This window comes from Perna viridis, chromosome 4 (genome assembly GCF_037379345.1).
Source record: "Perna viridis isolate PV_CMFRI_1.1 ecotype Kerala chromosome 4, ASM3737934v1, whole genome shotgun sequence".
NCBI classification, from domain to species: domain Eukaryota; kingdom Metazoa; phylum Mollusca; class Bivalvia; order Mytilida; family Mytilidae; genus Perna; species Perna viridis.
In genome coordinates, this window is record NC_142448.1 from 33,613,246 (window position 1) to 33,629,363 (window position 16,118).

The 16,118-nt window shown below is 31.9% G+C and overlaps 1 protein-coding gene and 1 long non-coding RNA gene across 3 annotated transcripts in view; one reads left to right on the forward strand and one right to left on the reverse strand.

Annotated features, from left to right (window-relative positions):
* Positions 1-1,648, forward strand: part of LOC148619832 (uncharacterized) — an 8,522-nt gene extending 6,874 nt beyond the window's left edge. The window contains exon 3 of the long non-coding RNA XR_015921656.1: positions 1,235-1,648. This is a non-coding gene — a long non-coding RNA (uncharacterized LOC148619832). The remainder of the gene's footprint in view (positions 1-1,234) is intronic.
* The window catches only part of LOC148619833 (uncharacterized), a 5,161-nt gene extending 2,766 nt beyond the window's left edge, over positions 1-2,395 (reverse strand). Inside the window, exons 1-3 of one of the 2 annotated variants that reach the window (XM_088580158.1) lie at positions 2,195-2,395; positions 1,506-1,562; positions 254-541 (exon numbers count right to left, since the gene is read on the reverse strand). In XM_088580158.1, coding sequence (XP_088436284.1) covers positions 254-541; positions 1,506-1,562; positions 2,195-2,279 — 430 coding nt within the window. In that variant the 5' untranslated portion in view covers positions 2,280-2,395. The remainder of the gene's footprint in view (positions 1-253; positions 542-1,505; positions 1,563-2,194) is intronic. The other variant, XM_088580159.1, reaches the window with a different exon arrangement.
* Between the last annotated feature and the right edge of the window lie 13,723 nt (positions 2,396-16,118).

The window sequence follows — 16,118 nt, forward strand, 5'->3', positions numbered from 1 at the left end:
TCCATAATTCTAATCTTATGTGCACCTTTCAGTTTTTTTTTAAATCAATTTCATACTGTTAATATAAAATAGACTAATATCAATGTATCATTTTTATAGGCATTTATGAATCTTTAGAATTCAAAACAATGATATTGCTTGATAGCAGTTAGACTTATTGGTTTTTCTTTTTTTTTATTTTATCATTCATTAAAAAAAAATCATACTTCAACTAATGTCATCACAATCTTCATATTCTTAGATAAATACTTGCCTATACAATTCAAAGGTACGCATGAATATAAAACCTCCAAATAATTCGTGACTCCTTTGCATGGGTTACCAAACACCTTTTTTGTCACGCTTAATTGGCAACTGGATTTGTGCATGTACCCACACTTCCTTTTTAAAATATCAAGAGTCTTCTCTCTGCTGTCACAGTCTTTAATTTCAATGCCTAAATACTGCGCACAATGACCTGTGCGTCCAAAATTACCTGCCTTAAATTCTATAACTGTTCCATTTGGGCAGTTGATTATTAAAAGCTGTTCTTGGCAGAGAACTGTTTAAACACAATATTTAAAAATATAATTACAGACACATATTCTATAAAGCGACTAGATATATCAAAATGGATTTTGTTTTAAAGACTACTTTTCAATCTGAACTTTCTTTGCATTCTCGTTTCATAGAGGATAACCTCATATGCAGCTTTTTATTTTTTTGGTGGGTCATTCATGTTTCGTCGCATCTGTCATGTAAAATGTAAAAGCTATGGTTGAACGTAAGCAATTGGTTTCGCTATGATAGTCTACTCACATGGCTGTTGAAGAAATAAGAGTTTCAAATCTATAAAAAGAGGTTCTTAAACACAAGCAAAATTACCATGAATATGAATCATATGAAGAGCAACGAATGATTATCATATGAATCAAGTGTTATATAATTAGCATGTTTCAGTTTACAAATATTGTTATCACTTATGAAGATAGACCTAGGGTAAAGGACGTAACTTTGAAATCAGAGATAATGTTGTATGATATTCCATTTCACCAAAGCTTATCAAGCTTTTATTTTAAACAAAATGAAATCAGCCTAAGTTACGTTGATGCTTACATGAAACTGATGTAAAATACTGAATGCAAACGTTCCAATGATTCATAAGAGTGGTGTCCCTTACCCTACGTAAACCTCCTTAATGATCATGATTAGTGGTTTTGTTGTGCATCTCCTACATTTGGCTTATATGTTCTAGGTCTAAGGAGCAACGTAAAACCACCTCCTGATCAGAGATTGCCTATTATGGTCGTAAACGAAGAGAAAGAACTGGTTGTTGTATATATTATTTTAGATCATGTATTCAGATGAAAATGTATCTTTTTTGTATATGCATTATAAATGTTTGTAAATCCTTTATCGTCTAACCTATATCACATCCTAGACCTATATCGCACATGTTCTATATACTAACACTGCTTTTCAAAGAAAGTATACATTTATTTGGATATAAGAAATATTATGATTACCTCTGCTTATTTCTCCTACTTGACATGATTCTTGACAATTTGCACAATTGAAGACAGCTGTACAAAAAATATAGTGCAAAGAAATGCAATAAATAAATATTCATTTGTATGGAAGGGTAAGAAGACCTAAATAATGATTTTCCATAATTTGCATTCCAAACGTCTTTTTGAAAACTTGAAATTTTACGTTGGAATTAAATTTCTGAGTTTTTTTTAACTAAATATATTCCCTTCCTTTAATAATTATAATTTTTAACAGTAGGGCATTCATAGTAGATGCAACGAAATATATCTAAATGATATATAAACAAAGTAATTTTACCACATTTAGAGTTGATTGCGGCACTGGTGTCGATTTCATAAAAAGTCGTAAGTGTAAAGTTCACCGTAAGTAATGACGTCACAACCTAAAATATCATTATGACGTCATACTTTACGATCAGTTTCACACTTACGTTCACACTGTTCGTTTTTAAAGTCTTTTAAATATGAAAGGAATAATAAATTACATTTAAAAATATACGTCATGAATAAACTGCATCAAAAATAATGACCGACCATCTTAATTTTTTTTTGTAAACAAATGCAGTTCCTCCGATAATAACTCGTTGAGAAGGCCAATTTGAGCCATTACATTATGTTTCAGCTGTTAATTAGGCATTACCCCTGAAATACACGTAAGTATATACCGTATTGAAAATATGCAAAACACTCACTAGCCTGGAGGCAGAAATACAGCTTTAATGTCCACCAATACGGTGTAAGAATGTCCATGGTGACATGACAACCTGCAATTTACTGCGAAGTATTAAGTAATAGTTTATTTACATTATTTCCAATCGGAAGTAACTTATTTTTAAAGTATACTTATAAGCGTACATTAACTACTTCATGCGTACATGTACATATAGTTTCAGGATATCAAATGTTATATGTCAAGTAGTTCTCTTGACGATGTTCCTTTTAATAAGAATTTATTGCAGGGCAATGTAATAATGATGATATCAATCTATTTTATTTTGGAAACAATTTAGTATTTTATTAATGGAACAAATATCTTCATTATTAAGGTTTTACAATTATGACGTATTATATACATATTTTAATGTATTTTTTGTCCACGCCCATTATCAATTGGTTATTATGAATTAATCTGAATAGTGTGAATGCTCATGTATAATGTGAAACAATATGAAATCAACTTGGCACAGGATGATAGGGAAAAATCATTAATAAACAAAGTCTCCTTATTATTTTTGAATAATCGTAATTTTAGTTACTTTATGTTCTTTGTTGTGTATGTCTGATTTCAATGTCTGGTCTTTGTCCCTGGATTACATCTTTTTAAATTACCGCTATACCCTTAGTTCCCTTGATTATTCATTATGATTGAAAGATTGAAGAAAAACAATAATCGGGTATTATTGAAATATACCCGATGGGGGTCTTGGCATTTTACTCCGTAATTAAGCCTCATACAGGCATGCTCTAGTTGCTCCAGTAAAATTTAAACGTTTGTGAAAAGGTTGTTTGGATTTGCCAACATATTGAAGGTCATACAAGGGACAGCTAAGTCAATAAAACACATTTGCACTCTTGCACTGCACGTTACAAAATAATTTGTAACGTTTCCTCATGACTGTGTTAGTAAGTGGTGACGACTGGTGCATTTGTTTGCAGCATTTACATCTTTTGTCACCAGAGGATCGACTTGCACCTAGGGTCAAGCTGAGATTAGATTTTTCTGCCCGTACTCACATGTTACGCAAACTATCTGGCTGTCTGAAAGCAATCATAGAAGGCTCGAGAAGGTTTTTGAATATTGTAGAATTTTTCTCGCCATAGGTCCAGTGTTCACGAATGTTAATATTGCTGTTTTTTAGACAAGGGTAGTATGTTAGGACACAAGGAGTTATTTTTACATTTTTCTTTGCCTTAAACTGTAACAGGCTATTCCTTGGAATGTTTATACATACTTACATATAAGGTAAAACGGGACACTTGAGAGCTCTTGTCACATTCTAAAGAACAGTTGTTTCTACTCCTGTTGCAAAATTATTGGGACTGTTTCTGAATATCTTTGAACTTTTCTTGTAGTCTGGTATTCGTGTTTGTTAAATTATCACTTGGTGTTGTAAATACACTACCTTGAAAAATTGTGGCATTCTTGCATTATTTTGTATAAATTGTGCGATCAAATGACGAAATCACATGCGTTTTAGGCAACACTGGTACTATTTTTGACATTCATACTCGTTTATCATATATACACCGTAAAATTAACATAAGACGTAAAATCATTAATTCTGTTGACCTACCGAAATATATAATTTTTTCCCCTTGTATCGTTAAACGTTATAATGATTCATTGTATACTTTATGGACTATAAACAAAATCTACTATCACATTTAATTAACTGTATAAATTAGCAATGCGCAGTATCCGGAATAAAGGTTTGGACAAATTCGTTATGATTTTCAAATTTAAATACGTGAAAGGAGATGAAACAGATAATTCACTAGTCGCATGAGAAACACTAAGATCAGTCCTCGTTCATAATATTGGTATTTTGATAATGTTGTGTTTTAATAATAGTGTACAATTCTTAAGTTCAAATTAAACCATTCAAAATCAAAGCGTTTTGCTTGGTACTTTTTTTTTTATAATTAAACGTGCCAATACAATGACTACTGGCTAAATATCTTTAGATTTTCGTTTACAAGTTTTGATTTGTTTTGTTTTGTTTGTTCGTTTGTTTTTTGTTTTGTGGGTTTTTTGTTTTTGTTTCTGTTTTTTTTTTTGTTCGCTGTTGTTTTTGTTGTTTTAGCGTTCCCCGAAATATGCAAACCCAGAGCGATTCTGCATAATTAATTTACCTTAAAGTGTCACCCATTTCGTAGATGCTATCAAGGTCTTCTAATCGACATTCTTGTATAATTTATTTCAACTGCTTGTTTTCCTTTTCCTAGAGAAAAAATGAAAATGTTGAATAAAACCAAGGTTCCAGGAAAATCACTAGTGCAACATGTTAAAACATGTTTAAATAATAGACCAACCTAAATATACCACTATAACATGAAGCTCAAGTAATTTTCTTTACAAAATATAAGAAATAAACAACTTTCTTTGTTTTATTTCGTGTCCTTAAAATTAATATGTTGTCTATCATTATATTCATATTTTGATTGCTTCCATTCATTCTTGAATTGTGTGTGTGTGTATGTTTCTTTTTTTTCACACTTTTCACATGCTTGAGAAAATAATGAAAATGTTGGTTGACTGCATGTTAGTTGTTAATTTTACTTATTTATTTAATCTTTATTATATTATCATGTTATATTTTGTATTGTTTTGTTTTTTTGTTGTTTTTGTTGTTAAAAAGGGGGAGGGTCTGAGCCATGTGTCAAATACCTAATTTGTGCATTTGTTTTTGTTAGACTGTTTTTCACTTAAGCAGCAGTTTAGCATCTAAGTATGATTAAAGTATTGTGAAATGATGTTTATTCTTCCACTAAATGCAAAAACATGTTTGGGAACGTGGTTGTTAATGACGTTCCTAAGGATATGAAATTGTAATATTTTTTACTTCAGGTTTTTTTTTTATGTTTCAACTATATCACATGAAAAGATAAGATATAAATATATTTGCGTTATAATTACACATGATTTTGAATAATGTTTTAACCAAATAATTACCATATATTGTCACAAAAATCTAAAATTTAATCTAAACTTTTGACCTGGTGTCAGTTTCACAAAAAGTCATAAGTGTAAAATTGATCGTAAATAATGACGTCATAAACTTAAATAGCATTGTGACGTCATGGTTTACGATCAATTTCACACTTACGACTTTTTGTGAAACCGACGCCTGGAACCCAAATTCAGATGTAATAAAATGCTGTATAATCAAATAAGCATAAGAAGATGATATGGATACAAGAGTTGGTGACCTTTGCCCTTGAACTTTGAACTTGGGGTATTTTTCTGTCATGAAGTTAAGCCCCGTTTGGGGCAGGGTGTCAAAATAAAAGGCCTGTGGCAGCGCTAAGCTCAAAACCCTGGCCAGGGACCGGGGATCTCTGTCCACAGAGTAGCTGGGATGTGTGCACCAGGCGATTGAATGGGTTACCCCTGGCATGCCACATGCTGGGGTCGTCAGGTCATAATACGGAAATCATGACCAAAAAAAAAAACAACATATGTTATACATGTTTCGTGTTAATTACTTCTATAATCACTTTGTAGTAGTAATAATATTTCATTAATATTTTGCCGACTTTCCATTTTCAATCAGAAAAAAAGGAACATTGGAACAAAAGTGTTCATAAGATCTTCCACAGGGTTTATGATCTATACAATAATTTCTCCCAACCACTGTCATACTGACTTCTATTATAAACAAATATGTTATATTAAGCTAAAAAAACATAAATCGTATACGTCACTGGATTTTTCAAACGCCAAATTAAATTAAAATGTATATTAAAATCAATGTATAGACTACAAAAAACTTGTATAAGTGATGTCTTTGAATTTTCGGCATTCAAAAGCTAATGCATTAAAAAGTGTAAATGAAATAAAAATTCGCGATATAATCTTACAAAATAGCTAAAATGGGTGATGTCACGTTCCTCGCACGTTAAAGAACCCTGCTGTGGTATTCGATAGGAGTAGGAACATTTGCGCTCCGCCATAGGAGGCTAAATTTCCCGATCTTACCCATCCCTCCCTTTTTCCCAATAAAGTACAATGTAATCTGATTGGTTTAGATCTAGCTACCATAGCAACCAAAATTGTTAATTTTTGACATTTTGAAATATACGAAAATAGGCTATGTTCAGACCCGTTTTGCCAACACTAGAAAGAAGATATTATCCAAATGTATGCATGGATGTGGAGCAAGACCTCTCCACTGAAACATATCAAAAATAAAAATATGTACCCTATCTTTGTTCTTTTTACTCATCTGGACCCGAAATCACCACCCATAAAGACTTTCTTCTTCTTACAGTGACTTTCCTACAACCATGACAGTCTTTTGTTACCAATCTGGTTAACAATTCAATGGATTGACAAAGCTATTGAAACATTTAAACTGACCAGTTGCTATTGTAAGAGTTGATGAATAGGTAGCCACTCACCCATGAAAATTTACTTGGTTAGTTGTAAGGCAGACAATACTGGCTATGTTTCACATCATATGGAATTTTCTCAGCTTTTGAATATTGCTCACAGTGTGTTTTGAGGGAATTTAATGTGTTTTTGTTACATAATTTGTATTTGTTTGTACTTGCTAACACAGGTAAAGTACTAATGTGGAAAATTATTGGTTGTGAATATTGTTTATATTTTTCCAAGAAAAAAAGCTTTAAACCCACAGGTCCCCAAGTGGATAGCAAATATGAAATGGCAAATTAAAGTAAAATAGTAACACTTTCATGGAATGAACAATAACTTGAAGTTACAATGCTATGCTACTATTTATTTATTTGTCCCATCTCAAAGCTGAATCTATTGAATACTGTTTTTAAATATATGCGTTGAAATATACTCCTTCAAAGTATCTACTTTAACAATAGTTTGGATTCTTATAAATTTTTTGCACAAATTTTTATTTTATTTAAAATTTACATATACAAAATGTTTATATAGTTCTCATGAAATTTAATGCACTTCAGCCATAAGTATAATTCCAATAAAATCATTTTCACACATAACATTCAAATCAGAGCTGTAAATCATAGCACTAAATCCAGAATGAAAATGAAACTAAGAAATATTCTCCATATTATTCCAGCTACATGTATATCATTGCACGTAACCCAAGGTGTACTTCCAATGAAAAAAAAACAAAAAACAAAAAACAAAAAAACAATTAATCCAAATCTTTAATTTAAATATAACCATTGCACTAGATCCCAGACTACATTTTACGGTAATGAAAATCATTGCACTTTAGAAAATACACTAAATCCCAAACCATTACATTTGAATGAAAATCATTGCACTTTAATAATCCACAAAAGTTTCAAGGAAAACAGCATTAAAATCCAAAGTTATACATGAACTGCACTTAATCCAAAGAAGTTTCGATATAAATAACACTTATTCCAAATCTTAAATTTCATTGAAAATCATTGCACTTATAATCCCAAATTTCAATCAAACTCAATGCTCTAAATCCCAAATTATAACACAAATGAAAATTATTATTAACATGAAACTTAATCCCAAACTATGAAAACCAGTGTAGTTAAGCCGGAACATCATAATTCCAATGGAAATCCTTCACAATTAATGAAGCACTTAATTCACTTTTAAGCTTACTCATACCCAAAATTGAATACAATAAACTCATAGCAATATTTCAAAAATTGTTTTTCACGTGAACCTCAAACTGTTTGCATTTTGTATAACACTTGTTCCTTAACTATAGTATGAATCATATACTTTTCATTAAAAGGACACATTGGTAGGCCTATTCCAGTTTTATGAAGGAGGGAATAAATAGTGATTGAGGTTTCATTTGTATAATAATATTGAAGACTTCTGTGTAATGTTGTTGAGATAAAATAAGTACTTTCATATACTATTCTAAATCATGGTTTTCAACCTTGTCAACAAAATACAAAACAAAATATAATTTATTAAATTTGGACTCCCCTCACCAATGCTAAACAGAATAACCCAGGTAGCTGCTTCAGATTATATCCATCAACTCTTTCAATAGTAACTGGTCAGTTTAAATGCCCCAATAGCTTTGTCAATCCATTGATTTGTTAACCAGATTGGTAGAAAAGACAAAAGACTGTCAGCGTTGTAAGAAAGTCACTGTAACGCTTTTTATACTAACATTGTCCAGACCATAACTTTTTTGTCTTTTGACCTAGACCGCTAATATTTGGTATGTTGGTATATCCTCTCGGGGCAGAGTGTCACTTGCCAAAGTAAGTGACCTTTGACCTTGACCTTTAATCTCCAGGTCAAATTACACAAATTTTGGCATAATACAATACATAATTTTGTCTGTGCAATTACATGTTGGTCTTTAATCTTAGATATCTGATCTTTGGCATTTCAGTATATAACCTCAAGGAAGAAAGTAATGTTTTAGATAGGGGATCTTTGACATTGACCTCTGACCCCAAGGTCAACTAACATAAAAATTTGGTAAAATATCATACAAAACTTTGTCTTGGCCTTAATGTTTTTTTGTCTTTTAACCCAGTTATGTGATATTTAGTATGTAAGTAAATCACATTGAGGTAGAGTGTTATGTTCTAGATAGGATGACTTTTGACCTTGACCTTTGACTCTAAAGTCAAATGACATACAAAATTTTGGCCAAATACCATACAAAATTTTGCCTGGGCCATATTATTTTTTTTGTCTTTTTTACTTAGACATCTGATATAAAACACTTCGTAAAACGTTTATAGAAGTTTGTGAAATCGGTACCCCTTGGTGCTAAATCATTTCTGTAATAAATCTGTTGTGTTAAATAAACTCTGACTCTTTATTACAAATACGAGCAAAACATACCAGTTGTAAATGTTAGTATCGTAGGAGGTTGCTTCAGGAATATCACAGTCTAGGAATGGGAAATAAACAACAGGAAAATCGATATTGTCTTGTACCCTAATCATATTGAAATAAATTTGAATAGCATTCCAAAACCATTTTATGTGTGATCATTTATTTCCCATTTTATGAAACTAGCACAAGAACTGGCTAAAATTGTGCATACATTTTACATGACGTTTATATGATAAACAAACTATAAAGATAAGCTAGTTTTTTGGGACTTATATTTTCCGCTTTAACAACTCTGTTAAGATATTTTGATTTAGTCTTAATTCTTAGGTATCAGAAATGAATTACATTCCATACCTGGTCAGTCAATAGATCTTAGGAATTACAACCAAGTTCAGTGTGAATTTGACTCACTTGGAATTAGGAAGAACTATTGGAACATCTACAGGCATGTTTATGTCTGTGTACCTGGTTTAACAGGTAAAAATATATATATAGGAATATGTCAAAGAAGACAATAAAAAAACCAAATTTTTTGGTAAAAACATTTTTGATTTAGTACTTTTGGTATCATACCTAATTAAATATAAAAGGGGGGATCATATAACTGAAGTTATATACTAATGCATCAAGGCTAGTGAATTAGGTTCCAGGCAAAGGTGAACTATCTGCAACCTTTATTTTACATTTCATTGACCATGTTAAAGTTTACGTCTGACCTCATGTTTGGGCAATGAATAAGTAGAGGGATCATGCAACTTTGTATTCTATCTTGTATAGTTCATATTTTCTATATTGCAATTGATTCTAATGTTGGGGTTAAGCACAATCATGTGATAAAGGGAATGTGATTCTTTACATTTATGACATACCGGTACTACGAGGTGAAATATTGCATGAAATGAGTAATTAACTTAGGCCGAAATTTTGTATTTCATTTGACCATAAGTTCAAAGGTCAAGTTCAAAAGTCCCACACATTGGTAGAAGACGCTCCGCCTAAGCGTGAAATAGCCACATACACAATGTAAGATATCTAAGTAAAAAGACAAAAAAGTTATGACCCAGACAAAACTTTGGGTGGTATTTTGCCAAAATTTGTATGTTGTTTGACCTTGAAGTTACAGGTTAAGGTTACATGTTACCTACTCTTGCATGTGACACTCCACCCCGAGAGGATACCAAAATATAAGAAGTCTTGGTCAAAAGACGAAAAAGTTATAATCTGGACAAATTCTGTATGAAAATTTGATATGTTATTTGACCATGAAGTCAAAGGTCAAGTTTAAATGTCAACCACTTAAATACGTGACGCCTCCACTTGAGGAAATATAACCAAATATCAAGTGTCTAAGTAAAAAGACAAAACAATTATGGCCCAGACAAAATTTTGTATGGTATTTGGCCAAACTTTTGTATGTCGTTTGACCTTGGAGTCAAAAGTCAAGAACATTACACTCTACCTTAATGTGATTTACTTACATACTAAATATCAGATATCTGGGTTAAAAGACGAAAAAACGTTATGGCCAAGACAAATATTTGTATGGTATTTTGCCATAATTTTTTGTTACTTGACCTTGGGGTCAGAGGTCAAGGTCAAAGATCATCTACATAAAACATTACTCTCTGCCTTGGTGTGATATACATACATGTCAAAGATCAGATATCAAAGTAAAAAGACCAAAAAATAATGGCACAGACAAAATTACGTATTGTATTTTGCCAAAATCTGTATAAGATTTGACCTTGAGGTTAAGGGTCAAGATCAAAAGTCACCTACTCTGGTAGGCTACACATTGCCCTGAGAGGATATACCAACATACCAAATATTAGAAGTCTACGTGAAAAGAGAAAAAAGTTATGGTCTGGACAATGTTAGTATGAAAAGTGTTAAGAAGAAGAAAAATCTTTATGGGTGGTGATTTCGGGTCCAGATGAGCAGAAAACAAATATAGTTTACATATTTTAATTTTTGATATGTTTCAGTATTTTTAATTTTTTTAACTAAAGGTTTCGCTCGGTTTAAGCAAATGATCATTTTACACGGGTTCAAAATATTAATGAATCTCATAAACTAAGATGCCAGGTGCCTGTTTATCGAAGATGTTAATTCAAAGACATGTCATCTGTGATGTGTGTTACGGTACAAACTGAAATTAAATACTGCGGTTGGCCTTATTCCAGGCCCTACGTGTCATCCACTTTATCTGTTTGAGAGTAGTTCAACCGATGAGCGTGATTAAAATATAATTTCCTTACGCGTACATTTTATATGTATTGCAATCATGTATACATGCGATACATGTGGTCTTGTATGTGACCACAAATTTGTTCTCCATTTCGGGGTCACTTCCCGTTTGACTGTATTCAGTGTGTGATTATAACTGCTGCATATTTCAAAACCAATTAATTACATGTATGCAAGCGAATTTGATGTATATAAAATGTGCCTTCGTAGCAACTCTCACACAATGCAAATGATTAATCGTTCTTACTAGAACTGTCTATTATTTTAATGAAATGATAAACGAATATTAAAAACGTAAATTTTACACATGCACTATAAGTGGAGTAAGGGAACAGCCTTAAATCTTCGTTCAAATCGGAATTTTCTTAAAATCCTTTGTTACAAGTGTAACTAAATACGTATAGGGATTTTATTCATATTTCTCGCCATCGCTTCACTTTTTCTGGATTAAATGATGAGGGATTTTTATCGACCCTGAATACCAATACAGGCCTCTCACGGTCGATGTTAGTGTTAGTAGCGGAGCTCAGTCTTCGGGATATCTGACCAAAGAACTCCGTCAGAGTACGTCCTACTAGCGGCTTGGCTGCTGTGTAAACGCACTGGTAAACTCTCTGACTCTAACTGTCTTGGAAGTACGTCTACGAAGAGTAACTAGTACTATATTTACAATGTAATAATAATTCTTTAATACCAAATATGAACTAAATATATACAAGTGTATCGCTCATATATATTACCTGCATTCCATTCATTATCTATGTAGTGTCACTCAAGACGCAATACACACATATCTACTTTCGGCTAAATTACCAAATGGAAGTTTAAATACATGTTTTTTATATTCACTTTTGAAAACAATTTAGGGAACAATAAAACCCATGATTAAGGTTTTCATGATATAATTACTAACCCCAGTAAGAATCGCCCTTAATTTAGAAATCGCACGTGTGAAATGATAAAGAATGCTATAGAAAGATAGTAATATTATCTCTTTGTTGACACATAAATGTGCATCAGCGACTCTTTGACAATTCATTATACTGGTATATGCACATACACGAAGCTATTCTAATTTAATACGGGTCAATTACTGTACAATGTAAAACAAGACAGTTTTCACCCCTATACTTTTGTGTTACTGGTTCCTTTTTGACACAAATATACACTTTCATTAGAAATTAAATTGATCTTAGTATTTCACCGAAACTACCATTTCAACAATGAATAGCTTATATACCAAAGACTCAACCCGCTTACACCCCAAATGACTAGGATAATTTCGTTTTGCTGTTAACAAGTTCAAACATTAGAATTTATAATTCATGGGCAAACAAAAACGAGTGTAATAACATATTTATTTTTAACAAGAATTTTGTGACACATGAAACAACTACAAATTTGCACCCACTTGTCTGCTTTTTATTAGATAAAAAGTGAAATAATTCATAAACTTTCTGTAAAGGCAGATGCCAAACAAAAACATGTAACCACGGATGGGTATTAGCGTCAACTATACTGTTCATTGTTATTATTATTATATTTGCATTATCATGCAAAGTTTTGCATCTAAACAGTAAAAGTAATACTTGTACATGTTACATATCTTAGCAAAAAACTAGCCAGGCACATTGTTTTCGGTGCAAGTGAGATTGTCAACATCCTTTATTTTAGCTGTGCGACTACTTCAGAGCAGGGTCTGTTCTATTGGCAAAGTCGTGCTTGTCATTTCTGCCAAGCGACGTTAAACCATATGACGTTTGAAAATCGTTTTCATACCCCAACTTGCAAGAGTGGGGATATATAGTGTTGGGGTGTCCGTCCTCCCCTCCGCCGATACTTCTTTCCTTCCGTTACATAGGGGTGCATCTCATCTCTCATATCTTCAAGTCTTTTTAAAATGCCTAAATATATTAGAGAAACTCGGTCCTGTCCCGAAGTACCAATGATTAAAATTTGTTTAAAAAGGGATAATGATAAATTCAGCAACATTTTAAACAAAAAGTATATAAAGAAAGTCTCGCAAGATTGTTCCTCAAGCCCTTCAAACAAATATGATATTTTCCGGCAATATACATGTATTGGATAAATATACCAGTAAAAACACAGCTAAACAAATTATGGCCCTAAAACAAGCTACCATTCTAGTATAAGAATCGTGTAATAACAGAGTTTGTTCTTCACTAGCTCCAAAATGATAAACTGAGGACCAATCACTCAGATGGAAAACCTCAAGTTATTTTATCTTTTTGGACTAAAGTTTTTTGGATAAGAGTTTGCGTACATCAATCAAACCATCACACAAAGATGTATATTTTATTGTTGGGGATACGTGAGCATCAATAATTGGATTCTCAGAACCATTAAAGATATTACCAGTTACACTAGTTGAATGGTGAAACCTTAAAAAATTGACAGATACATTGTTAGAAGCTTTTTTTAATACTGTTTGCCGGTTGTTTAGGTCCAGATAGTTGTTGCTGGTTGAACATTTCTTTTACCAACCGGTTAGAGTCAGTTGATAAATGCGTGTTTTATGTTTGGGAAGAATATCGTACGTGATCAATGACATATGGACTAATCCAGAGAAGTTCGAATTTCGTAGTAGTTTTTATATCATTTTTTGTTAAGCCTATGGAGTTTTTTTTAGCTCACCTGGCCGAAGGAATGTGAGCTATTGCCATCACTTGGTGTCTGTCGTCGTCGTCGTCGTCGTCTTGAAATGAACCTTGTTATTAGGACTGCAAAAGTCTTCAGAGACAAAAAGAGCTATTGCCAAAAAGATGTGGTTAAATGCGCCGTAAAACCTAGATATTTACCCACCATTTCGTTTGAAATGCCTGTACCAATGAGGACAATTGCGGTACCAGCTGTTTCGGTGGTGTAATGTCTATTATCTCAGGTTTGTTTTGGACATGACTTGATTATGAAACGGATCAGTGTTCAGTAGTTTTGTTGTTATCCTTTTTTCCAGTCTTGCATTAACTTGAGAGTATGATTTCTATTTGTTTTTTTACAAACTAATTTTTTGTCCAACTATTACTTATGATATAAAGCAAATATCACACTATATTAACTTTTAAGAAAGAAAATTCAACATTAAAGAAAAAAAAGAAAAAAAATGTACCGTTTAAAAGAAGGTTTAATTTTTTACATGTCATATGATGTTACATGAGTGAAAGTTTTATTGAATCAATCTATATATTTGTTTTGAGGAGGTTGACCTAGGGTAAGAAGGGACACAACTCTTACAAATCATATGAACGTTTATATTCTGTATTTTACGTCAATGTCATATAAGCATCAAAGCAACTTGTATTGATTTCATTCTATTTCAAATAAAATCTGTATAGGTTTTGTTGAAATTGAATATGATACAAACATATCACTGATTTCATGAGCTATGTCCCTTCCCCTAGGTCTGCCTTCTTAAATCCTAAAGATGTTAATTTAACAAAATAATGTCTATGGGAAAAATCAATGCAAGACAGAAGCCTATTATACTAATAGGAAATGCTGGAGTTTAACCAGTTGTATTATACATTATCATGTACCTTTATTTATGTATGTCTCAGTATTATGATTGATTGAAATACATGTACACGAATACATCTGAACAAATTATAAAACAAAGAGAGATTAAAGTATATAAATCACTCACGGAAATATATGAGTGTGAATAAGTGACTGCCAACGGTGGATGAAAATTCCTCAACTCGAGGTGAGATTTGGTAGGCACAAATAATCTATATAATCATAATAGAACATGTAGTATTGAATGCTTTACTTAGATGTCAATGAGTAAAGCATTCAAGTATCTCGCCAGTTAAGAATCATGTAAAAAGTAATACATTGTTGGAAAACATACGCATTTTTATTTATTTATTATTTTTTTGACATTTTGCGTGGTAGGTTATAGTAAACAGATATTAAACATTAGGCTTTTAAGAGATTTAGGAGATATAAATTATAGAGAATGTAGAATTCACCATTAAGGGAGATAACTCTATAAATGACACTGAAATACGATTGAAACTATTTGATTTTCGATGTGAATTATCTTCTTTACCGGACAGAATGGAATGAATACTTCTACATTGCACTTTATAGACACATTTAACAACTGAATAACAAAAAAGAAATGTGTAGCATAAATTACGTGAATCACATACCACTAAATTAGCTGGTTCCTTTCAAAGACTGTACTTTAAACTGACTGCAGCAAATGATTACCTATGTAGCAGTATCTAAAAGCAGTGTAAAAAGGAGTATGACGCATTTATAAACTTATTAACAGTGGCATTAGACAACCAATGAAAAGGGGTACCATTTGCCTTGAGGACGATTAATATATATATGTACATGTGTCATGTAAATGTCGGTAATTGAGTTTGATTTTGTTCTTGTTTTTGTTTTTATTTCTGTTGCTTTTGTTACGAAATGAAATGCTTAACATTAATTTTAATCGATTGAAAACAAGAAATGATGTCATCTACAGTCCAAAAAGGGCAATTATGACAGATTTTGTGTTTCAATTTTATAAACAATATTAATCGGCAAAAATACCGAAGCGTCAGCTATGGGATGGTTCAAATTCAAAAACATAGCCTGAAACAAAGACGATTTACATGCAAATATTTCAAGGGTTCAGAATCAGTCAGTCTTGACTATTTACAGTTTTTCAAAGCAGTTCTTTTTATTTGTTTTTACACATATACAAAACTATTAACAAGTTAATACACGTTGTTTGAATCGCTTAACTTTCAAAAAAAGATTAAGTCGCTCTATTTAAGCTTGGAATGTTGAGTGAAAAATTACTACTATAG